A 25,426-nucleotide genomic window follows, 5' to 3' on the forward strand; every position below is an offset into this window, starting at 1 on the left:
AGCATAAGAACAGACAGTTCACAGAAAAGGGAAACACAGGAAGCTCTCATGCACTGAAAATGATGCTCCGCTTTACCCAGAGGAGAAATGTAAATCAAAGCTACACCAAGATACCGGATCATACCAGATCAGATGGGCAAGAATCCCAAGCCTAACAATGTAGCCTTGTAGGGGCTGTGGAGAAGTCTCCGTCTTCGACAGTACTGGTGGGAGTGCCAAAAGGTCCCCTCACCGTAGAGGTTCATTTGGCCATGCCTGTTAGGTTACGAAGGCACTGAGCCTTTGATACAACAATCCCAGTTCTGGAGACTTACCGTTTAGAAAGTATTTGTCCCATGGTAAACATGGCGTATGCTCCCAGCTATGAACTAGAGCACTGTTCAAGAGGAAAACAACACTGAACTGTTTTCACCTGTAGGGAACTGGTACACAGAGATATACAGGTTGACTATCTCTTGATACAGAAATCCAAAATCTGAGATCCTTGAGAGATTTCAAGTATGGACATGAAGCCACATTTGGACCATGCCACACCTAAGCTTCCGTGACAGGCTGCAGTTAAAATTCCAAGGACACGAGAAATCCGGTACAAAATTACTTTTAGAGAATGAAAACCAAACAGGAAAGACCAATATTCCTCAATCCCAAGACACTGGAACTCCGAAGCACACTGGCCCCAAGCATTTCGGGCAAGTGAGGTTCAACCTGCAATGTATCAGGGTTACTCAAAGAGTGGCAATGGCTACGCTTTGAGGCATCTTTGCAAAGCGACACGGTCTTTCATGCAGGCCATGCATGAGAAAGTCAAAAGCTCACTTCTACAGCTGCGCTTTGCCATCCATGACTCTCTGATTCAGTTGCCCAGTAGACAATGAGAATAAAGCAAACTCCTGGCTGGACTTGGTGATGCATGCCCGCAACCTCAGCACCTGGGAGATAGAGGCAGGAGAATCAGAGGAAGTCATGGCCTGCCTGGGACACGAGACCTTGCCTCCACCCCGTCCAGATAATGAAATCAGGTCAGTGAGATGGCTCAGGAGAGAAAGGCGAGAACTGACCTCTACACAGACAACAAGGTAATCAATAATCAATCAATCAACGAATCAATTAATCAGTGTCAGAGCTGATGAGACAGTGCCGTGGATGAGAGTGTGTATTGTTCTTGAAGAACACCCAAGTTTGGTCCCCACACCCACTTCAGATGGCTCACAAACCACCTGAACCTCAGCTCCAGGGGACACAACCCCCTCTTCAGGATGTCCTAAGCGTCTGCACCCACATGTACATACCCCTCCCCCATATATCCACAGAATTAAGAAATACATGTAAAAAAAAAACCCTAAAAATAAAATTAAAATGCCCTTTATCACAAAGCTCTAAGAATAAAGTAGACAAGTAACGCATAAAGCTGTAACGTGCTCTACAAATAGAGCTGACTATCACGACTATTTCCCGCAGAAACAAGATGAACAGAACAGTCCCATGGACTCATTTAGAACACATACCACAACTGGCTACCGTTAAGTCCTTTGTTAGGCGGGCCCTATACTGAGCATGTTTGGCAAATGATATCATTTACTCCCTGTGATCCCGAGTATTATCCCTGTTTACTGACATGGCAGCTGTGGCTCAAGGACAGCAGGAACTGTCACATGATCTATAGCCGGAGTGGGCCATGGCTACAGAAGCCAGTGGCCAAACCCATCCGCTCCTCACTAAGCCTCTCTGCTGTCTGACTGTCTTTCAAATCCCAGCGGTAAAGTACAGTTCTTAAATCTTGAAGGCTTAAACCACTCCTTGAGATAGCAGAGGAGAGAAGAATGTAGAATATGCAGAGATACACACACACACACACACACACACACACACACAGAACCTCTGGCAGGATTCTGACCTCCCAACCTGGAAGATGGAAGACAGGGTCATTGATATCTTAATTATAAGCACCAAGATGTTTTTCAGAGAGTGTGTGTGCACATATATGGATACATATACACACAGCTGTGGGTTAAATTGTGCCCCTCACCTCCAAAAGTTATGTGGAGCGCCTAGTATCTCACAGTAATATTTTATTTGGATAGGGTCAGAGGAGAGAAGTTAAAATGAAGTTATTAGGGTGGGGACTCATTTCAATACAATTTGTGTCCTTAAAAACCTGGGAAATACGGACACAGAGACAGACACACAGGAGGAAGGTGGCAGCCACCCACAAGCCAATGAGAAGGGCTCTTAACTGGCAGGTGCGGAAGGAACCATCAATGTTGACATGAGAGATTCAGACTTCTAGGACCCAGAAGGTTACCTTCCAATCCTGCCTTGTGATACTTTGTATCCACAGCCTTAAGAAACAGACTCTCTTTCTATGCACCGGTCCCTAAATGAAAGATGTAGGTGACAATCTCCCAGGCTCACTCAGCCTCTCATTGCATGTCTTGGAATTGACTGTCATCCATTTGATAGCAAAGGACAGAAGACAAAGGACGATTTTTTTTTATAGCATAAAAAGAGGTAGGAATTACGAGAGAAGATTATAGATGATTCAGGAATAGAAGCCCGCAGCTTCTGAATTGCCTCCTTGAAGAACCAGCCCTTTCTCTAAGGCTGTAAACCTCACTGCGAGAAAATCTCTGGAAGATTCCTGGGGGACAGGCACATACTTCTGATCTCTATGAGTTCACAGTCTGTGGCTTCTTATGACAACCCCTAACGAGGCACACCATGAAGTAGGCTGCCATGCCACAGAACGCTTACAGGTAGGGGTCACGTGGATGTCAGAATAACATCGACAAGAGTCAGGAGGAAGCGTCAGTTCTTTGGAGTCACCCAAAACAGCCGCAACAACAACAAAAAGTAGAGTTTTTCTTTACATTTTTAAATTTTAAAAAGTTCAATCAGGGCTTTTACATAGGCAAAAACAACAATTTCAACAAACCTGTTAATCTAAGGGCAAAAGAATTATTTTTGTAAATACAGCTGACTAGCAAAATGCCCCTGTTCCTGTGGATCTCAGACACCTAGCTGAGAGACAGGCTGGAAGCTCAGAAGTACTGGTTAAGTTAAGCCCGCAGAAAGGCCACACTGAACAGCACAGACCAGTGCTCTCAACCTGCCCTGATCCTGCTTATCGGATATTTACATTATGATTCATAACAGTAGCAAAATTACAGCTATGACGTAGCAACAGAAGTAATTTTATAATTGGGAGTCACCCCAACATGAAGAACTATATTAAAGGGTCACAGCATTAGGGAAGTTGAGAACCGCTGGTATAGAATCTCTGGGCTGTAAACAGGGAATTGGATGGAATCAAGTCTCTTTTGGAAGATGACACACCCAGGTATACATGGACATATTCAGTTTCTGAAGCAATATAAAGCCGATTTGCTCCATCGTGTGAGCAGTTGTTCTGATTGCTAAATTTTAGTTACTGAAATGAAAATCAAGTCCAGACTTGACCATAATCCCTGGGAGAAGGCTTCCCATGGCTGACACAGTAGGGGACCTGCTTTAGTTTTCTCTTCATACAGAGGGACCCTGAACCAAAAGTGGCCTTGGTAGCCATTTAGCGCAAGATGAGGACAAAGCCAGCTCCATGTTTCCATAGTTGGCATGTGCAGACACGACAATCCTATCTATGGCTTTCTGGGTCCTAGAGCTGTCTGAGGTGCAGGCAGCCTAGCCTCTCTCTCTGCCCTTTCTGGTCACCCCTGAGAACATCAACCAACTCTGTGGGCCCAGTTCCACTCCCTGTAAAAGGACCAGATCTGTCTTAGTTTCCCACAGCTGTAAGGGTCACAGATCCAGGCTGGAGTTTGCTCATTGTACGCAGCTTCCATCTACAGAGCCACTGCTGCCCACCTGTCTCCCCTCCCCCCCCTTTTTTTGTTCTCTCTGAGCTCATCTTACAACAGGGGCTCGATTTGATACTGGACGCCAATCTTTTAAGTGTATGACAGAGGCAGGAGAAAGTTCTCACGCCCGAAGGAGAGACAAGAGTCACTCAGATACTCAACACAGCCTTTTAAGACCATCCATCTGAGGCTATTTTCATGGGCAATGTGTCTCATCCCAGAGGGGCTAGAAAACAATGGCCAAGCCATACTGTAGGACACTTTCCCAGGCTTTCCACCTCGTCCCACTGCAAAACACACCACGGTAGATACTAATGATCAAACCAACAGAAATGGACAGGATGAGAGGATGGACCTAATACTTTAACCATTGCCTCCTCTGGAAGAGATCCTTCCAATACCAGCCTCCTTGTTCCCTGTGAAGAGCAGCAAGCAGACCCAGGACCCTCAAAGTTAGCAGGACCCCCTTTGCACTTTCGTGGTTACGGTCTCTATTGCTATGACGAAACACCATGGCCAAATGCAACTTGGGGAGGAGAGGGTTTATTTTGTTTACCCTTCCACCTCATTGTTCATTATCAAAGAAAATCAGGCCAGGAACTCAAACAAAGCAGGGACCTAGAAGGAGGAGCTGATGCCGAGGCCACGGAGGAAGGAGTGCTGCTTACTGGCTTGCTTCTCGTGACTTGCTCAGCCTGCTTTCCCACAGCACCCAGGACCACCAGTCCAATGGTGGCAGCACCTTAATGACCTGGGCCATCCCACATTAATCACTAGTTAAGAAAATGCCTTCAAAGCTTGCCTATAGTCCAGTCTTATTAAAGCAATTTCTCAATTGATGCTCCCTCTTCTCAGACGGCTCTAGCTTGTGTCAAGCTGACATAAAGAGTATCTGCATATACACTGTACAACAACTGTGTATATGACTTCTGGGGAGCTCCAGGCTCCAGCTGAAACCCAAATCCACTCAGTCATACTCCCCACCTACCTCATCCCAGCCCACACCAAATATTTACAGTACAGTGGTTTGGATGAGAACGACCCCCATAAGCACATGTATTTGAATGCTTGGTCTCCAGTTGGCAGAACTCTTTGGGAAGGACTAGGAGGTGTGGCTTTGTTGGAGGAGGCATGCCACTAGAGATGCAAAAGTCTATGCCATTCCCAGTTAGCCTTCTCTTTGCTAGTGCTTCAGCACCTTGGATGCTAATTCTCTGAAACTGTAAGCAAGCCCCCAAATAAACTTTCTTCTCTTAGTTCCATTGGTCATGGTGTCTCTTCACAGCAAAAGAAAAAGTATGTAACACATGAAAAAAAACATAACTGAATAAGGAAAGAAAGATACAAATGAGTCACTACACTTAGTAGCTCTCTTCATCTTACCTTTGAGAGCACTGGAACACTTCAAAGACTACCTGTGGCTCTTCACCTGCATAATTAACACCTGACTTATCCAACTTTATTGGGTTCAGACTACTCCTCAATTTTCATTGGGGTTCTTGTTACAGGTGTGTGTTGCTATAGGAGACCTAAAACTAACTCTCTCTCTCTCTCTCTCTGTCTCTCTCTCTCTCTCTCTCTCTCGACAGGGTTTCTCTGTGTAACTTGGCTGTCCTGGAACCCACTCTGAAGACCAGGCTGGCCTTGAACTCAGAGATCTGTCTGCCTCTGCTGGGATTAAAGGTGTGTACTACCCCACTCAGTGAAAAGTCTACATTTCAAATGAGTTCCTAGGTCAAGCTAAAGGTCTTGACTTACAGAAAGATCTATGTTGTAAACATTTAAGGGGTCTTTGGGTTGAAGCAGTAACCTCAGTGCCCATTTGCAAAGGAGCCGTGTGCCACAGATGTTAATTTGTCAAGAACATTCAGCAGCTCAGAAGCACAACCCAAATATCCATGTTAAAAAATGCTGGGAAATCTATTCTACAACTGAAAGGGAGGCCAGCATGTCAGGAGTCACCTATAGAAAGAAGTAACCCTTTTTCTATTATATATATGATCTCTTATAGTCTATATATTTCTGACCACAATGCCAGGTACTTTGTGGAACTTTAAATAGAAAGTCAAATGCAAAATGTCTAATGAAGTAAGACCAGGAAACAAAACAACAAAATAGTTTGAATATGCTTGTTCCATGGAAAATTAGGATGTGTGGCCTTGTTGGAATAGGTGTGGTCTTGTTGGAAGTAGTGTGTCACTGTGTAGGTGGGTCAAGCTCCTAGTGCTCAAGCCCCACCCTATGTGGAACACTCTCTCCCTGGCTTCCTTAGGAAGACAGTGACCTCCTGGCTGCCTTCATATCATAAGGTAAAACTCTCAGCCACCTCAGCACCATGTCTGCCTGCATGCTGCATGCTTCTCCGCCATGATGATAATGGACTAAACCTCTAAAACTGGAGGCCAGCCCCAATTAAATGTTGTCCTTTATAAGAGCTGTTTTGGTTATAGTGTCTTTTTACAGCAGTGAAACCCTAACTAATACACCGGGTCATGGAGTTAAGTTTGATTTCATAAAAACAATGATCGATTTTTGCTGGGTATGATGGCACATGCCCATAATCTCAACACAAAGCAAGAGGAATCTGGAGAGTTTGAGGCAGCCAGGACTATAGGGTGATCAAATACTAGGCTAGCCAAGGCTACCTAACAAGACCTCATTTCCCACAAAACAAAACCACTAGTGAATAATTTCCTATAATCATAATTATATTTTATATACTTGTGTCCCATGCATTACTTGATATACATATATATGTATATATATTTAATATCCATGTTAAAAAATGCTGAGAAATCTATTCTACAACTGAAAGGGAGGCCAGCATGTCAGGAGTTACCTATAGAAAGAAATAACCCTTTTTCTAGTATATATATGATCTCTTATAGTCTATATATATGTATATATAGTATATATATATATGTTACTTGATTATATATATTACTTGAATGTGTATATATATGTGTGTATATATATATATACATACATATATATATATATATATATATAATGTTTTGTGAAATTATAGACCTGGACTTTTTTGTTTGCAATGTCTGGCAACCCAGACAGGATGCCAAGCTGATGTAGTAAGAAGAGCTGGGATTGGTTTGGTTTTAAAGGTGGGGGGGGACTTCCTTTTTTATCATGGGAAGCCTTAAGGTCAGCTTTCGGGATGCCAGCATCGCAGCCTATCCCAGTCCCTGTTTGGCTGCCTCCCTATATTTGTTCATCACGGTGTAACTAGTCTACCTGGTGGGAGGATGTGGTCTGGGCTAATTCATGTCTCTCCCAGAATTCATACTTTTTAGCATTCATACTTAGCTGATGTAGTTAGTTAAGATGATGCTGTAGTGGACTAGGGAAATTCATCAGAGACTCTCTCTCTCTCTCACACACACACACACACACACACACACACACACACACACACACACGGAGGGAACGGCATTTGAAGCTGATGTAGAAAGAAGCAGTGGCAGAGGCAGAGAGGCCCGGAGTCCTGTGGATCTCAGATAGCAAGATTCCAAACTGAGAGAAAAGAAACGACTGATGATGAGGTCACTAGGTTAACTCAGGAGGTGACGTGTAGTGGTTCTAAAGTTGGAGGCAAGAGCAGCAAAGAAGAACAGTGAAGAAAGAGTTTCCTCAACATCTTGGATGCACTCAGTCCATTAAAACTCAAAACCCCCAGTCAGGAAGACCTAGGGACTTACAAGTGAGGGCACAGATAGACATGAGAGTAGCTTACATTGATTAGGCAGACACATAAGAGGCTGAGGAAGGAGTTGGTTAGAATGGGTGCCATGAGCTCAAGGCCACCACTCTACCAAAATCCAACTTTAAACATGGACTGGAGAGAGAGGCACATTATAAAGAAGACATTTTAGAAGACGGAGTTTAACTTCCAGCCTCAAGGAGATTTAAGAGGAGGGATTTAGAAATCACAACCCTTAACAAACCTGTTACTGTGAAATGGCTTTGTCCTGTGAGAAGTTTGCTTGCCTGTGGGTCAGGAAAACTGGCACTAGCACTACCGTACTGAAATGTTCCCCACAGGCGCTCAAAATAAAATTAAGCGGGCTGTTCTGAGTCCATTGTCTCTCTTGCTTTTTGCTTGTCATGTTTCAAATAGCCCCAACTGGTTGGATTTCCATGACAGATAGACAACTAAATGATAACTTATCTCTCTTTTCTAAAGTAACCAAAACCCCTCTGTCTCGACGGCACTTTAGTGGACCTTCACCCAGGGCACACAGACATAGAGGAACTTTCCAGAGCAGGATTCAATAGTCACATCCTGGAAGAGGCTAGTCCCGGCTGCTCTGGGCTCCCTGGCAGCACTCGCCCACGAGTACACCCCTGGCATGTGTTTCTCAACTGAGCGTTTCTCTATCTCCACATGCTGATCCCTCGGCTAGGACTGTCCTGTCCCCTCTGTTCACAGCTGCGAGTTCTCTGACCCCACTAGAAAGGCAGGTTTTTGGAGGGATTTGTCACCAGGCTTGTGTGTGTGTGTGTGTGTGTGTGTGTGTGTGTGTATGAGTGTGTGTTTCACCTCATAGCAATGTGTATTTCCGTCACTACCCTACTGCACTTAACCATTATCTACATATTTATTGGACATCTTTCCCTTAAATTGTTTTACAACCAGGACCAGTGTGCAAGGAATATTTGTCTAGAGTGAGCAATTAACTAATTAAACTAATGAACGCATGATTCAAGCGGCACACTCCCAAGATTCAATGGGAAGTTCTTTATGCCCAGCAGGTCTGACAGGGGGCTAACTTGGAACACAGTTTCTGTTTCTCATCCTGATTGGTTAAGGCATTGCTTGCTATCCAAATTTCTCCAAGAAGGAGTTAAAAGGATGCCTTAGGCACATGCATGCTCAGCTGTATTACTTGTGTGTTGCTGTAGCAATATCTGACAGAAACAACTTAAGAAGCCAGCTGTGTTGGAGCCTGCCTGTAACTGAACACCACAGAGCCAGAGGCAGGAGGATGACCACATGGTCAAGGCTTACTGTGTCTAGTGAGTTCCAGATCAGTCAAGGGCTACACAATGAAACCCTTTCTTAATCCTCAGAGGGGAAGGCGGTCTTTGCCAACTATGCTTTAGACAAAGGATTACTAGCTAGGATAAATGAAGAACTTCAAAAACTAAACATCCAGCCCCACCAACCATCCAATCAGAAGTGGGCTCATGAACTAAACAGACAGTTCTCAAAGAATCCTAAAAGGAAAAAAAGTGAAAAAATGTCCAACATCCTGGCCATCAAAGAAATGCAAATGAAAACTGTTTTGAGAGCCCAAATCACTCTAGTCAGAGTGGCTATCATCAAGAAAACAAACAACACCACATGCTGGCAAGGATACAGGGTATGTTTTGGAGGGAGGGTCAGCCCATACATCCATTTCTGAGACATATACCCAAAGGCCTCTCTGTCAGCATCTCACACAGACATTGGCATATCCATGTTAAACTCCTGCGCTATTCTCAATAGCTAAGAAATAGAACCGACCTAGTCGCCCATCACCAGATGAGAGAATAAAGTAAATGTGGAATTTTATTTAGCCATAAAAACAACTGACATTAGGAACAATAAAATGGACAGAGTTGGAGATTATGTTAGATAAAAAACAAGCCAGTTTTGAAAAGACAATTATGTGGTTTGTCTCCTGTGAGGAATCTATATTTAAATTTATAAAGGGGGGTGTGTGGCATGGGAGAGGCCATGGGAGGGAAGCTGAGCAAGAACAAGACACAAGCACCCAGATGTATGACAATGCCAATGGAACCATCTCAAGACACAAGCACCCAGATGTGTGACAATGCCAATGGAACCATCTCAAGCTAATTTTAAAGAATAATAATTAGGGCTGGAGAGGTGGCACAAGGATTAAAAGCATAGGCAGCTATTCCAGAGGACCCAGGTTGGATGCTCAGCACCCACGTGGTAGCTCACAACTGTCTGTAAGTCCTCTTTCAGGGGGTCCAATGCTGTCTTGCTTCTGAGGACACTGCATAGACATGGTAAACAGGCACATCTTCAGGCAAAACACCCATATACACAAAATAATAACTTTTTAATTAAGAGAAAGACACAGAGATGGGGGCCAATGAGTCCACACATGGGTGGTGTGGTGTGATTTTATCATGAAGCCATGTTTCCTTCATTTTTTATTTTTGTCACCTGAGAGAAGATGTTACCTTATAGTTCAATAGGCTTAATGGAATGACTAAACCAGTTTATGGCTTTCAGGAAAAAAGAAAGAAGAAAAACAAAATGCTCCTAACCAAGCTAGCTTCAGTAAGAGGCCTCTTCCAGTGGAAGAAAGAAAAAGGAGAAAGACAGGGGAGGGGGGATGAAAGGAGCAGGGGAAAGGAGGAATGAAGGGAAGAAGAAAGCATGGGTCACTTGCTCGCTGTTAAGACTTTCAAGGTGTTAGGCTAGAATAATTATTATCACATGGGAAAGATCCATCGCATTCTAATACCAAAAGTTTGGCAAGTTCTGAATCAGTTTCTAAAAATATTTATTTTTTTAAAGATTTATTTACTTAATGTATGTAAGTATACTGTCGCTGTCTTCAGACACATCCGAAGGCAACAGATCCCATTACAGATGGTTGTGAGCCACCATGTGGTTGCTGGGAATTGAACTCAGGACTTCTGAAAGAGCAATCACTGCTCCTCATCGTTGAGCCATCTCTCCAGCCCTCTAAAGATATTTTAACTAACAACTGACAGAAGACAGGAGGGAAAGAAGCCCGACTTTAATCTTGGACCACATGGCACTGCCCACGGATACTACAGTGTCACTGCAATGCACGTGTGTCTGGCCATAGCATTTCCTGGTTCCCCAGGCTGAGAGACGCTCTCAAGTCTCACTTCCCACAGCCAAGAATGTTCTTCCTCTCTTACCACAATCTCTCAGTTTGACTCTCCAAAAAAAGGAACTATATTATATACCCAGAAGCAAGGGTTCCCACAGTATCTGGTTATATTGGCTTCAGGAATATGCTGAGGTGAAATTCACGGCTACACTTCCATGAGCCACAGAGTCATACACTCACATCCCCCCACCCCCAAATCCTTGAGGTATATCTGATAGAACCAGACAAGACTCATGTAAAGGTGAAGACCATTCAACCTCTCCCAAATGATGAGAGGAGAACTAGACTTGGCAAGCAACCCCCACCCCCACTCCTTTCTTCATCAAGAGGGAACCTGGTATTTTACAGCTGAGACCAAGTGGTATCTCATTCCAAGGCAGAGAAACCTCAGAAACCCAAGGCTGCAGAAATATGGCCCCAAAGCGGAGCCTGGCCAGCAGATGTATCGACTTCTTTCTGTTGACTTTCCAGCGTGGCATTCGCCAAAGTAGCTGCCAACACTTAAAAGGTGAGGTGTCTATACGTAAGATGAAATATCTTCTGATGCTCTTGGGATAAAAATGATCTCAAGAGGTAACTGCTTCAGCTCCTGTGCTGACTTGGCTTGAGTATCTACTTGAATAGATTGAGAAATGCCTGGAGATTGGGGACATCACAACTCGGCTGCGTCTGTCCTCAGGTCAGACCATGAGGACTCTGACCTAACCAAATGATGAATCCCTTCATACCATCATAACATGATGAGATCACTGGGAAATGGAGAAGATGGTGGGGTGGGCTTATCTAGAGGAAGTAGATTCCTGGGTATACACCCTTGTGGATAGCTTGCCCCAGCCCCCTTCATCTATTGACCCTTTCTCTGTTTCCTTTACAACAGCCAAATAGCTCTGCCACATGCTTCTGCCACCATTATGGCTTAAGTACACAGGCCCAAGCAGCCATGACAAGAGCCCCTAAAACCAGGAGCCCAAATATACCTTTTATCCTCGAGGTCGTTTCTCTTAGGTATTTGGTCACAGTGATGATAGAGGCAACTGTATAGCTACCCTGGCTTTACAGCAACTTCTGGGCCAGGGACTTGTTGGAAGGGAGCAGCAGCTATGATTTTAGAGTGGGCCCACTTTCTCCCTGCTCAGCTCCCACTGGCTCCGCTACTCCTTGAGTTAGAGGCCCATAACTGGGCTGGAAGCCACTAGTGGAGACCACGTGGTATCTGGAAACATGCCAGCCAGGTTTTCTGCAGGTTCTTGGAGATTCTAGATGCAGGCCAGCTTGTCATGCAAAAATTATGGCCAGTGGCCTTCATGAGATGGCCCTGGGTGAAGATCTAGTTTATGCCTGACTTCAACCTAATCCAAGTACAGAGCTCCCTTCCTGCCATGTGTCCATGCTCTACTGAAGTACAACATCTAACCCACTGTCCTCAGGGAAAACTTAAAAAAAAAGAAGGCCTTGGGCTTAACTTTCATTCCCAACCGAAATCAACACCACCTCCTTTAGAGGAAAGGGCTAGAGGCATACATAGCAGCCCATTACGTGGTACTTTTCTTTAGGTCCTATGGTAGAGAACAGAGGGCAGGAACTGCCCAGCCACCTGTCTTGGGGAGCATGCTGGAGCCCAAGGGAAGAGTATCTGAAGGGTCACAGACCCAGAGCAAAAGAAGTCTTCCCCAGTCCTTCAGGGTTAACAGGACCAGGAGGGATAAAGATCAGTGTTTTTCTTACCTGCTGTAGGCACACTAATGTTATACTGAGGTAAAATAAATAGGAAGGCAGTCTTGGCTGTGACCTGGAAAACAAAGGACAAAGGTTCCTGTTTACTCTCTTGGCCATGTCAAAAGAACAAGCCAGGCTGTTCCCTACCCTGGGGCCCATCCCTTTACACCTCTTACTCCCACTCCAGGATGCAAAGTTTTACCTGCCCTGGAGTTACCACCAGTTCTGTGCCACCCCTCCCAGGATCTGCACTGCAGAGAACAGCAGTCCTGGGCCCCAGGTGATGGCTACACTGTGTTCACTTGCTGTATGAAGCAAGCTGTATTGACAGGCAGAACGGTTTGTTCATCCGTTCATGTACTGACTCAGTACTGGGCACCCGGCTCTGTGGAAGGTCACAGCTTAAAGGTATCCAAAGCCGGACTTCCTGGACACTTCAGTTGCCTGCACACTGGACAGCAGCCCTGAAGTTTTTAACTCAAGCTTTAGAAACAGTGGGTTCCAGCTGTTAATTTCACATTTTCACGTCTACCCTTCTATCCAACAGGAGATGAGATCTCACAAACCCTGCAGTACTGGTTTGGTTTTGGGTTTTGGTGCTTTTTTTTTTTTTTTTTTTTTTTTGAAAGCTATCTTTATGACCGTGGTCCCCATCTGGTTACAAATAGTCAAATCAGTTCTGAGACTGTTTCGAGCAGGTGTGAGATGGATGGCAAAATGTGGAGTTGAAGCTGAGACACAGAAATCGTCTATGTTTGCGTGCCGACTCTGCTAGCTACAGAACCATCTGGAAGTCATTTCACACCCTGAACCAAATCTCTTGTCCGTAGAGATATGCGCAGCACCTCAGCTGGGTACTGCTGACTGGCGCGGCACTGGGCTCTAGATCTAGTGGCACCCTTTCCAAGTTCCAGAGATGTCCAGCCAGGACCAAGAAGCACTCTGTGACGCATGCGCAAGGTCAGGTGAAGAAAGTCACTCCCCCAGAGGCTCTGGGGCGGGGCAGTGAGGGATACACCAGGCCATGGCCAAGTCAGTGTGGTGTGGAAACAAGTGAAGGATGCCTTGTCTGGACATGACAGGGATGGGTGACTGCCCTTAGCCTATCCTATAGACTCAACCCTCTCCTTTAAAAAGGAAAAGATCTTGCCGTTACTCTGCAGTGAGGCATCATTTACTTATAGGCAGCTATGTACACGGAGCCTTCGTGTATCTATGCCGATGCCTTATGCATGCTCTATTAAGTAAGGAAAGAGCAGATAATGTCAGGTATGAGAAGGTCCTCTTCTCCACTGTCCAACCCCTGAAACCGATTCCTTTCGGTCCTTAAGATCATGTTCTACATTCCCGACCCCCTTCCAGCCCAAAAGCCTGCATTTTCCTTACACTATGTGCTTGGCTCCCATCTAAAGACTGGCTATAGATCCCTCTCCCGTACTTCTCCTTAGGACTTATCAGCGTGTGTCTCTCTTAGTCACCATGCTGACCCTTAACTGCGAGGGTCACTACTTTTAGAGGTCACTTGCGTGCCTCATAGACACGCAAGCCAATACCGTACTAAGCTGTGCTATCATTTCTACACAGCAGGCCCTCACCTCCCAGGTGGAGGCAGGGATCCCACCGTCTGGGTCTTCAACACGTGCTCTCTCGATAGCTAGCCCAGAAGAGGTAAGTGCTCAGGTGACAAGGACAAACAATGAAGTGCAGCTCACTTCCTTTAACTACAAGTCTCCAGTCTTCTAGTGGGAACTGCCCTCTGTCATCAAAGGCCTTTTCCTTGGGACCCACAGGTCACTAAAACTCCAAGCCTACCCTTTCCTGGCTCGGGTTAGAGGAGGTGCCGGTCGGTGCCACAAATACCCACAGTCTTCTGCTGTGGTTCCTGCTGTCCTGTCCCTAGAGCAATCATGGGTCTTCAATGGGGCGAGACCCTGGAGGCTGAGCCCTCTTGAAGTTGGCCAGTATTCATTTGCTCAAGATGCACTGTAATTCTATGTATGGAGGACCACTGTTCAGCCACGCCTGCAACGGAGTCCCTGAAAGAACTTGAAATTTTTCTGTCTCCAGGCCAGACCCCCCAGGCAACTAAATGAGACCCTTACAGTTGAGCTGGCTTATCAGCACAGTTTGTCCAACTCCCAGAGCATTCTAACATGCAGCCAGGTCTCGGAGCCATCACACTTAAAGCAAACAGACAAGACGCGGCAGATGAATATGCAGCCCAGAAAGTAGGCATTTAGTATGCGAGTTTCATACAGTTATGCTCGAGCCTTGAATATATAGATTTTCATTCATGGCAGTTCTATGGAAACTTGCAAGCACTCAAACACTGCACCCAAGAGAAATACAGAGTTGGGGTGCTACAAACCAGGCACATTTCACAGAGATCAACATGCAACCTTGCTTTATGCGTGCTCCTAAAAGGCACATACTGTCGGTTCACTAACACTAAACTCATGGTCAACAGGACTACTGTAGCTCATGTCCAAATGAGGCAACGGAAGGCATGGCTTCTCTCTAAGGCATGCTGCCTCCTTCTTAAGATTAGGGACAGCACGTCAGCACAATACTTAGGGGCCATCGTAAAGAAATAGTTAGGGGCCATCGTAAAGGACGGAATACCCACAAACACCGCAGAATGCAAAACTGTGGCCCTAAATAGATTACAAAGGATGATTTGCTTACAGTATGAGAGCTGAAACAGGGAGGCGGGCAAGGCCTTGTTTCACCTGAGCTGGCACTCAAGGTTTTGCACCTGTGACCTGTGATCGAGCACGAGAGCCAAGTATGAAAGTGGAGGTTACGAGTAAAGTTTAGGAAAGGAAGCAGACTCACAGAGACGAACTCTACAGTCAGGGCCAGGCGGTGGTGGCGCACGCCTTTAATCCCAGCACTTGGGAGGCAGAGGCAGGTGGATTTCTGAGTTCGAGGCCAGCCTGGTCTACAGAGTGAGTTCCAGGACAGACAGGGTTATATAGAGAAACCCTATCTGGGAAAAAAAAATCTACAATCAATGATAGATGAAGGTTATCAGGACAAACTTGAATGCCAGTTCTGTTGGGGCAGAGATGTGTGTGTGTGTGTGTACACAGGTGTGAGAGCAGGCACACATGTAGAGGTCAAAGGACAACCTTCCAGGAGTTTGGTCTTACCTTCCACCTTTATTTTTGACTCACAGTCTCTCTTGTTTTTATTGCGACTGCGCATGTTCACTCACAGCTGGCCCGCATGTCTCCCCTTCTATCTCCGATTACAGACATAAGCCACCAAATCCAGAGCTTACACTATGGGCTTCAGGGATCAGACTTGGGTCATCGGGCACATGCAGCAAGTGTTTATTACCTGCTGATGTCTCATTGGTCCTCGGGATTTTTTTTTTTTGTCAGCCCTACCAGGGTAGAGGTTGACACCACCAGATATCAGTTCTAGAAGACTCAGCATCTACTAGCCTTGAAGACCTCTGTACAGCCTCCAGTGGTGAGAGGACAGAGCTGCCTGGGTAACAAATGCTCATCACGTGGACACAGCTCATCCCACAAGAAAGCTATCTGCTTGTCACCTGCTCACAGTTCTATCTCTGTACAACTGTTTTCTCTCACTGTGTCCACCCCAATACTGCCCACACGGAAGGTGTCTTGTAAATACCCATCTGATGACTTCACCCTGTAAGCAGCTGTAGTGTTTGGTAACCACAGATGAATGTCTAACACATGTTTTCTGAACATAAATCCATGAGAGCAGGGTTAATGCAAAAATACTAGGTTCCGGTATTTTTCCATACCTGCTTTCTGGATTGTGGCAGTCGAAACAGATTCTTTACCATGCTTGCATACATGTCATGCATATGTGACAGTATCCCAGATGCCAGTTCCCTTGCTTCAGAGGAAAAGGAGTTAAGCTCCCGGGTGCAGAGAGGCACAGTGGCCTTCTATCGCCCACTGAGTATGAGCAAAACAGGCAAGCAGCAAATTGGGATTTTCCAAGTTTGTTCCCAAAACAACTTCAGCAGGCATAGAACACAGCACAGCACAGAATGCTAACAAGAATCAGAAGACCAAAACCAAGGTGATCCTCTCTTCTCTCTGTCTCTCTCTGTCTGTCTCTGTCTCTCTGTCTCTCTGTCTGTCTGTCTCTGTCTCTCTGTCTGTCTCTGTCTCTCTCTCTCTCAAAAACAATACAAAACAAAACAAAACAAAACAAAAAACCAAGGTGATCATGTATCAAAAGCTTAGAGAGGAAGAGCAGCGACTGAGGCCAATCCACAGAAGTGTTCCCAAGAAGTCCTATGTATCACCTCAAGCTGTTTCCCAATCATCTGAAAGAGGAAACAAAATAAGATCAGCTCCTACATTCACCACATCCACTAAAGAAAGGGGGCCCAGGGGAGAGGAGATAGAGGAAAGGGGAGTAGAGGAGTGACGAAGCAACCCTCCCTGTCCCCCATAAAAACTAACTCTGTGTGCTTTCAAAGGCCCCTTGGCACCCCAAATCTTCATTTCATTACTTTCTCCTGACCTGCTGTCAGGGACCAAACAAGTACCAAGCCCTTCTGTGCAACGCTGAGTCCACATAGCACAGGGGCTGAGAAACAGGGGCCTATTAAAAATGTCACTCCAGTTATTTCTCGTCCCTCTAAGGCTGTTTATAGGAAACAATATGGGGTTTAATAGCGTATTAAATGCCAAGCTCGGTGGGTGAAAGGTTAAAAGTGACAGTGTTAATATACTCATGCAAAGGGGAAGCACTAAATTACATATGAGTCTCTCTCTCTCCCTCTCTTTCTCACACACGCACATACACAGGCACACACACACACACACACACAGAGTTTGAGAGAGACTCATTACAATTTTAATTAGAACATGGTGGTGTGAAAGAAAGGTAGAGATGTTGCGTGTGCTCACACAGCCACAACAAAACCAAAATCATTCCACATGCCATGTTCCGTTAAAAGCACATGGACCTGAGCTCTTGCTTGCAACGGCACTAAGAAAGCCAGAGAAATTGCCGATTCCATGAAGCAATGCTGTATATGGAGTCCCGACCCGAGTCTGCTGTGGACCAGTGGACCCTTGGGTAAGGCATGTCATCTCAGGGGACTCCTTCACCCAGTAATAACAGGGACAACTGCTGCTACTGGGTATTTGCTGGGTGCTGGGCATGGTTCTAAGGCTTTCCATAAATGGTCAAGTGCAGTTTCTTCAATGGTCTATAAGGTATGGAATGGTACTGTTCCAGACAGGCATGGAAATAATACAGCCCATCGAGGCTGAAATGGACGTCCATTGTTGGACGTTGTCTGTGTTCTTGGTTGAGCAAGGCTTACTCCTGAGACCCAGTAGAGAATTCTACAAGGGACGGAACAGTAAAGCTGTTCCAGACATAGACGCTGACACCACGAGCCCTCACTCCACTATCCTGTGGCTAGACAATGCCCCAAGCTCCCAGTATTCTGGCTGGACTCCACCCCAGTCAACTGACCACAGCCAGGTATACCCCGCCCCTGGGAAAAGAAAGGTAGCCCACTATAAAAGGAGCTGCTTGACCCCTCCTCTCTCTCAACCTCTTACTCTTGTCTTTACTCTCACCTCATGCTTCCTCTCTCTCCCTCCCTTTCCCCTCTCTCCATGTGACCATATACACACAATAAAACACCTTAAGACCACAGACTGCCTCCTTTTATCTAGACTCACCATGCTGGGGCAATGAATTAGGCCTTCCCCTAGGCAGTAGTGGCACAGGCCTTTAATCTCAGAACTTGGGAAGCAGAGGCAGGTGGATTTCTGAGTTTGAGGCCAGCCTGGTCTACAGAGTGAGTTCCAGGACAGCCGGGGGCTACACAAAGGAAACCCTGTATCAAAAAACCAAAAAAAGAAAAAGAAAAAAGAAAAAAAGAAAGAGCTCCTAATCTCCTGCAGGAAGGTCTTCCAGCGTTTCCAGCTGTGAGACCCGACCAAGGACTCGCGCCCCACGCCCTCGCGGGAACTACAGGGCACCCCTTCCGCACGGGCACCGCTTCTCTCCCTGCTCCTTTTCTCCCTTCGGCCCCAGGCGAACTGAGCTGCCCAGGGGTGTCCAATTTGTTTTTCAGCTCTTCCGCGATGTCCAGCGGCGTCTGAGATGTCCGAGACTGAGAGCCCACGAGGCTGTCCCCTCTCCACTCCTCACGGACTGGGATAGTGGCTTCCTACAGCTAGGCGCCCACCCGGGCGGTGCGGGGAGGCTGAGAGCATGGGCAGCCTCCCGAGTCTGTCCCGCCAGAGTACTGGAGCTCTCACGAGAGCTCCCACTCCCTTTATTTCCCTGCCGCCCAATAGTGGCGCCTGACAGTCCATAAAGAACTCTGTCAGCTATCATTCTTGAACACATTTGATCTTCTAGGCCCAATCACACACAGCCTTACTGAAGGGTCTAACTTCAAGTTTAAAAGCACAGTGTTGCTTCTCTACCTGTGAAAATGGATGCCTGGGTATCATCCCTGACCCACAGGCAAAAAGAGTAAAGTCCTTGGCCAGCCCCAGGCACTGGCACTGACACACCAGGGCTTCCAAATGCAGTCCCTTCCCAGGAAGTCGACAGCAGTCCTCAAAGACAGAAGCAAAGAAATAAGATGAAAGGGACCACACTGTCCCCCAATGGGAATTGGATGGTTCCCTTCAGCTAGTTCTGACTTGCTCTCAATCAACACAGCAGCACAATGGGTCTTGCAAGGGGTTTCGAGGGTACACTATTCAAGGCTTGTGCACAAGGAAGTCACTATTGCAAAAGGGTTGTGACCCACAGGGAGCAGAAACCCAGAGTAGCACAGGGGCCCCCAACTGAAAGCACAGACACTCACTAATTGATATTACCTGGCTAAAGCTTACAGGGCCATCCTGCTGAGGCAGGGGACTTGCCTCCTCCTCACTCTTGGCTCTGATGGAAGGAAACCAAATATCCAGGCAAGCTGTCCTGAAATTGGTTTCACATCTTTCTGCTAAGGTGGTAAATAAGAAAACTTCAGTCAGACAGGAAAACACTGGAAAGTTACAGTTAACTGGCAAGGAAAAGACTTAAAGAATAAATAAATAAATGTAGCTTTCTTGTCTGGAGTGGGTGCCCAGCTTCTTGATTCTGGAGGAGCCGCTGATGAGCCTCCTCATCACGACACACGGTGTCTGTGAGCCTGCAATTCTCTACTCAGCAGAAGACAGACTGCGGGGACAAAGATGCTCTCCATACTGGCTTTCTGCAAGCCTCTGCTCTGGGTGACCATTGTGACGTGAGTGCCCGAGCCGCTCAGTTCTGACAGTACCTTTTTTGTGTGGCTCGTTAGCAACATCTGAAGATTCCGGTTCCTCGTCTGAATGGCCTCCTTGATTCAAGAAGAGGGCAAAGCCAGCCAGACCCCACAGGTTCTGCAGAGCCTGTGAGCATGATGCTGGACAGGAAAGCCATTACTAGTCATGGAAACCTTGCTGTTGTAATGGCCACAATAGCATTAGGCTGCTCCGATCATATCCATCCTGCCAAAGTCTAAACTACACAAGGATAAAAAGGAGCTTATTCCAGAGCACAAGGAGAGGTGCTTGGTTTTAGAAGCTTGCTATATATCCCAGGCTAGCCTCAGGGCCTGAAATTATCAGCCTCCTGCTTTCCCCCTTGTTTTGATGTTATAACATGTCTACAAAACATTCCTCATGGGAATTAAGAATTAAACAAAACAAAAAAACTGCTATGTAAAAATAATTTTTTTTTTCGAGACAGAGTTTCTCTGTATAGCCCTGGCTGTCCTGGAACTCACTCTGTAGACCAGGATGGCCTCGATCTCAGAAATCCGCCTGCCTCTGCCTCCCAAGTGCTGGGATTAAAGGCGTGCGCCACCACTGCCCGGCATAAAAGTAATTTTTTGAGAATATCATTTTTTCTGAAACACGCATAAACACATCAGCGTTTAGAACACTGGCTGTGTGCGGACATAAGCAAAACACCCATATGTTTCAAAAAAAAGTATTTTACCTTTTTGTCTGAAGTAAGACACAGTATGATCTTTACAGGGAATTTAAAACACAGATAGGAACTGTGAGTGGTAGAGTGGGGAGTTGTGAGCGATTGATTTTTTTTTTTTTGAGTCAAGACTAGGTAACAGTTTTAGACTTGATAACAAAAAGTGCCACCTCATCAGCACATTAGTGTTATTTTAACTGCAGTTTTCAAAACGAAGATAAAGCACAGAGGGCTAGGGAGGAGGTGACTAGCGTTTCAGACGGGTCTGCACCAGCCTGCCAGTCATTGATTGCTGACAAATGTTATGACTGGATGCCCAGCAAAAGCATCCCAACCAAGGAATGTTTAGCATTGCCTAGCATTTGAGATGAAAGGGCAATTCACTTCACAGAGTCCATGGACTCAGCACAGCAGGGGCAGGCAAGGCCCAGGTGTATTTGCTTTCGTTTGCTTATTTACACCTTTCTAGGAAGACACGCGTGTCCCTGTTGATCTGCTGCGGTTGCTTTCAGGAACTGTTTGCCATCTGGGAACCCTCCCACTCAGCAGGCTGATCCCTGAGTCTTGTCTCATGGATTGGAGCTTGCTAGGAAAATGAGTCTCGAGTTCACACAGTCAGAGCTAGGGGAAGCAGTCTTGGGGAGGCAGAGGGGCAGGAACCATAAACTGGCCTTCCAGCAGGGCCAACGTCAGTACTGCAGGAAGCCAGAGGGTTCCCCTAGATCAATGGCTCTCAACCTTCCTAATGCTACCACCCTTTAATACAGTTCTTCGTGTTGTGGTGACCCCAACCATAAAATTATTTTCATTGCTATTTCATACCTGTAATTTTGTTATTGTTATGAATTAATTGTAATGTAAATATTTCTTAGAGATAGAGGTTTGCCAAAGGGCTCCTGGCCCACAGGTCTACAGAAGAGGGGGTTTATTTCTATTGTGTTTAAATAGGAGGGGTTTTTCAAACAGCTCCTCCATGGAGGCCATGGAGTTGGAAGACACAGTAGTCAGACTGGGAGCTCTGGCTTCTTGAGGTTTCTTCTGAACCAACTTTATGTCCCACAATGCATCCAGCACCAACAGAAGACACAACAGAGCATCTGGGTGGCCATGAACTCTTTTTTGCTTGAGTTTGCAAAGACCCACCCAGGACTGTCTTCATAAGGGTACCTTACAGGCAGAGTTTGAGGGTGATTAATTTTACACTCACACACACATACTCACACACACACACACACACACACACACACACACCTTAAACCAAAGCCATGAAGGTCAATGAGAAATATCTAGCACTCAGACATCTCTGTTTGCAAATCCCAGACTCTCATTATCACCTTCAAGACACAGTGTCTTAGTCCCTGTTCTCATGCTGTGAGGAGACTGCCATGACCAAGGCCACTCTTCTAAAGCATTTAACTGGCTTACACTGTCAGAGGCTTAGTCCATTATCATCATGGCAGGGAGCACGGCAGGTATGATGCTGCAGAGAGTAGCTGAGAGCTGTATGTTGATCTGCAGGCAGAGAGACAGGCAGACAGACAGACAGACTGCGCCTGGTATGAGCTTCTGAAAACTCCAAAATCCATTCCCAGGGGCACACACTTTTCCCACCAAGTCCCCACTTGCTAATCCTTCTAATCCTTTCAAACAGTTCTGTTTCCTGATGACTAAGCACTCAAATATAAGAACCTATAGGGCCCATTCTTACTCAAAGCACCATATACAAAGAGGAAACATGGAAGGCAAGATCGCCAGATGATGAATGGAAACACAACTCTAGCACCAGAGGCACAGCCTAGGGGAAGACATGACCCACACTTACCCACAAGTCAGAGTCACCTGGCAGCCCTAAAGTCAAGGTGCAAAGTCCGAGCAAATGTCAATGATATGTTGAACCCTATATTTTAGCTGGAGCCTTGTGGTTCACATTTATAATCCCAGTTCTTTTTTTGTTTGTTTGTTTGGTTTGGTTTTTCAAGACAAGGATTCTCTGTGTAGTCCTGGCTATCTTGGAACTCACTCTGTAGACCAGGCTAGCCTCGAACTCAGAAATCCACCTGCCTCTGCCTCCCAAGTGCTGGGATTAAAGGCGTGTGCCACCACTGCCCAGCAATCCGAGTTCTTGATAGGTAGAGGTAAGAGGGTTGCTACAAGTTCAAGGCCAGCCTGGTCACAATTTTAGGCCAATCTAAACTATAAAGTTAGACCCCGTTTCAACTCCACCTCAGAATGATAACTTTTCAAAGTGCCATGCATTGTTACGGCCCTTACTATGAAATCTCACTATCCAATTTGGATGAGATGTTTTAGCTGACACTGGAAAAGGGCTGGGACTATTGCTAAGGTCTAGTGTATGCAAAGGCTCTGGGTTCCAGCCTCAGTGCCATGGAACAACAAGAATGACAAACCAATGGCTGTACAGACTTGGTGCTCATTCTCAGGCAGGCCGGGCCCATTCCCTTCACAGCGCTCTGTGTCCCAGCAGGCTGTGACTGCAAGTAGCAAGCAGGAAAGCCAAACAACCAAGGCGGAGAAGAGACCACCTCTGAATGTGACAAGAGGGCATCAGGCATCCCACCCAGTGTTCAGTGTACAAACTCCCCCTTGCTGATGAATCTAGCCTTAAGCAAGGTGCAGAAAGCCAGGTGTCCCTCCCAGCCCCTCGTCAGAGTCATACAACTCTATTCCAAATGGATACAAGAAAGCACAGGAACTTAGAAACTATCATGTTCAGGAAGGGGGTGAGGGCATAAGTAACAGACATGGGCCAGCTCTGGGTGACACAAAAGACTCAATGATTTGTGAAATTCAGGTAAGAGAGTGATCAAGAGTGCTACTTGGGTCTGGTACAGAAAAGACACAGACGTGTACGCATTAAAAAAAGCACACACATGGCGGAGACACACGGCATAGTTGGCAAGGTCACAAGGGTCCTAGAAGCCGAGACAGGGCAAAGCTCTAAGGATTCCAGCAGATACTTCAGAAAGCATGGGCTAGCCCTGGACCACAGCGGGAGCTACATGAGCGTGTGGGGCCCTTCCCATGTTCTCCCAGAAGCTAAGTCAATGTTACCTCTCAGGGTCAAAAGCTGAAGGTGAGGAGAGGCCAGGAGCTGGTACACCGGGGAGTGTAGAGTGGGAGCTGGCTGTGGGGTGCTTGTCTGCCAGGGAAAGCAAAGGACGGCAAGCAAAGGGATAGGAAGAGACCTAAGCGCGTGTTTGGGAGGGGAAAGGTCACGAAGAAGAAATACACAGGGAGGCGGAAAAACTGGGGGCTGTAGGGAAAACCTGGGAGTCTGAGTTGCAGCAAAAAAGAGATGATCAGGGAGAACACTGCACCCAGAAACTTTCTGTGTCCTCAGACTCCAGGCCCTGGGTGCCTTCTGGAATCTAGTCACCTCTATATCTACACTGGACACAGGCGATGCTCACTAAACCTTCCTGGGTAACAAACTGAGCTAATGAGAATGGGGAATGGAGAGGGAGGGGGACAAACAAAACGGAAGCACCCCTTCCTGTTACCCTGACAAAGGCACGAAGGACTTCTTGGTTCGTTTGTTTTGTTTTTTTTATTTCATGTTTTGTTTCGAACTCACACTTCATGGTCACTGTCACCAGCCTTGACTTCACTTTCCCATGAGGATGAGAACTCACTTGCTCTATGAGTTCCCAGAAGGACAGTTGTTAGGGAGCCTGGGAGTCTCCTGGCCAGGAGAACTACAGCCTCCTATCAGTCTGTCAGCCTTTATAATCTCTTGACTAGACTGATTGGTTTGGAATCGGAGCCAGCACATACGCTGATAAGCTCCAACTGTGAGCCACTAGGGCCACTAGGGCCACCGCATTCTCCACCATCCAACAGTAGCCAGATCAGTTTCCCAATCAGATATGTCCAGAAAAGAGTTAGAGTATGTGTATTTACACTGACGTGCTTGTATACATGCACAAAGCTGGATGGCAAGGTACGTTCAACTCCTACGAACTAATCTGTGTCATAATATCAAACATATTAAACATGTTTCTTCTAGTCTCCAGATAAATGAAATCTTAAAGAAAATTAATCTTAAAAACAAAGCAAAATAAAACAAGCATGTGTTTTATTTTGCTACAAAGATGCTGAGGCAGGAGAATCACAGCTAGTCTGAGGCAGCCAGTACTACATAACCAGTTCTGGGCTCCCCTCAGTGACAGGGTCAACACACATACGTTTACACAGATTAAATCAATCTTTCACTCAGGGTAACTGTTGAACACACACTCTGGGAAAGACACAGCACTGTAAAGGTTCAGACAACAACATGATCATTGCCTTCCCTCAATGGCCCAGAGGCCAAATCAGGAGATGTGTTATCAACCAAGTGCAACTCCCCTGTAGACAGAGATGATCGAGCCAGCCACGTTCTGAATATTTGATGCAACCCAGCTAAGACCAAAGCCATCCCTGCATTGCTCAATTCTCCTAAGCCTGAGAGAAAGTATAGCAATGACTTCTAGATGTGTAAGACTACATGGCAGGCACTGTGCTACATACAAGATGGTCTTGTTTCACCTCCAGCTCTACCGGGAACTACACTGTGATTGTCTCTCGTGTTTGGGGTTGCACTGAACACTCATAGAAATCTCTCCTTCAAACCCCCCAGATGCCCTGAGAACATGAAAATGGAGGCCCAAAGGGCTTAAGAAACTTGCCCAAAGGCACTCCAGAAGCAGCGCAGGAACCTGTGTGGGGTACCTGGACTTAATCTCCCATGCTTCCCGAGCACTGTACTCAGTACCTAATGTCCCAGGAGATTGTTAGGCAGGAAGATTCTGCTTTAAAGTTGGTGAAGATGGGGTGAGCCAGGACGGGATAGGAGAAGGGAACTCTGTCCCTTGCTCAAAAGCAGTCTCTGTCCATTCGCTGTCCAATTCTCAATATCTTTGTCATGAAGAAGGGGCAGAAAATATCTGGTAGTCCTGTAGATTTGGAGGGGACTTT

At 46.2% G+C, this 25,426-nt stretch overlaps 1 protein-coding gene across 2 annotated transcripts in view; it reads right to left on the minus strand.

Annotated features, from left to right (window-relative positions):
• Positions 1-25,426, minus strand: part of Tram2 (translocation associated membrane protein 2) — an 81,530-nt gene that overhangs the window by 25,264 nt on the left and 30,840 nt on the right. For both annotated transcript variants that reach the window (XM_031366982.1, XM_031366983.1), the window contains one exon: positions 12,473-12,536. In XM_031366982.1, the coding sequence (XP_031222842.1) occupies positions 12,473-12,536 (64 nt within the window). The remainder of the gene's footprint in view (positions 1-12,472; positions 12,537-25,426) is intronic.

Source organism: Mastomys coucha, unplaced genomic scaffold (genome assembly GCF_008632895.1).
Source record: "Mastomys coucha isolate ucsf_1 unplaced genomic scaffold, UCSF_Mcou_1 pScaffold14, whole genome shotgun sequence".
In the NCBI taxonomy this organism is placed as follows: Eukaryota; Metazoa; Chordata; class Mammalia; order Rodentia; family Muridae; genus Mastomys; species Mastomys coucha.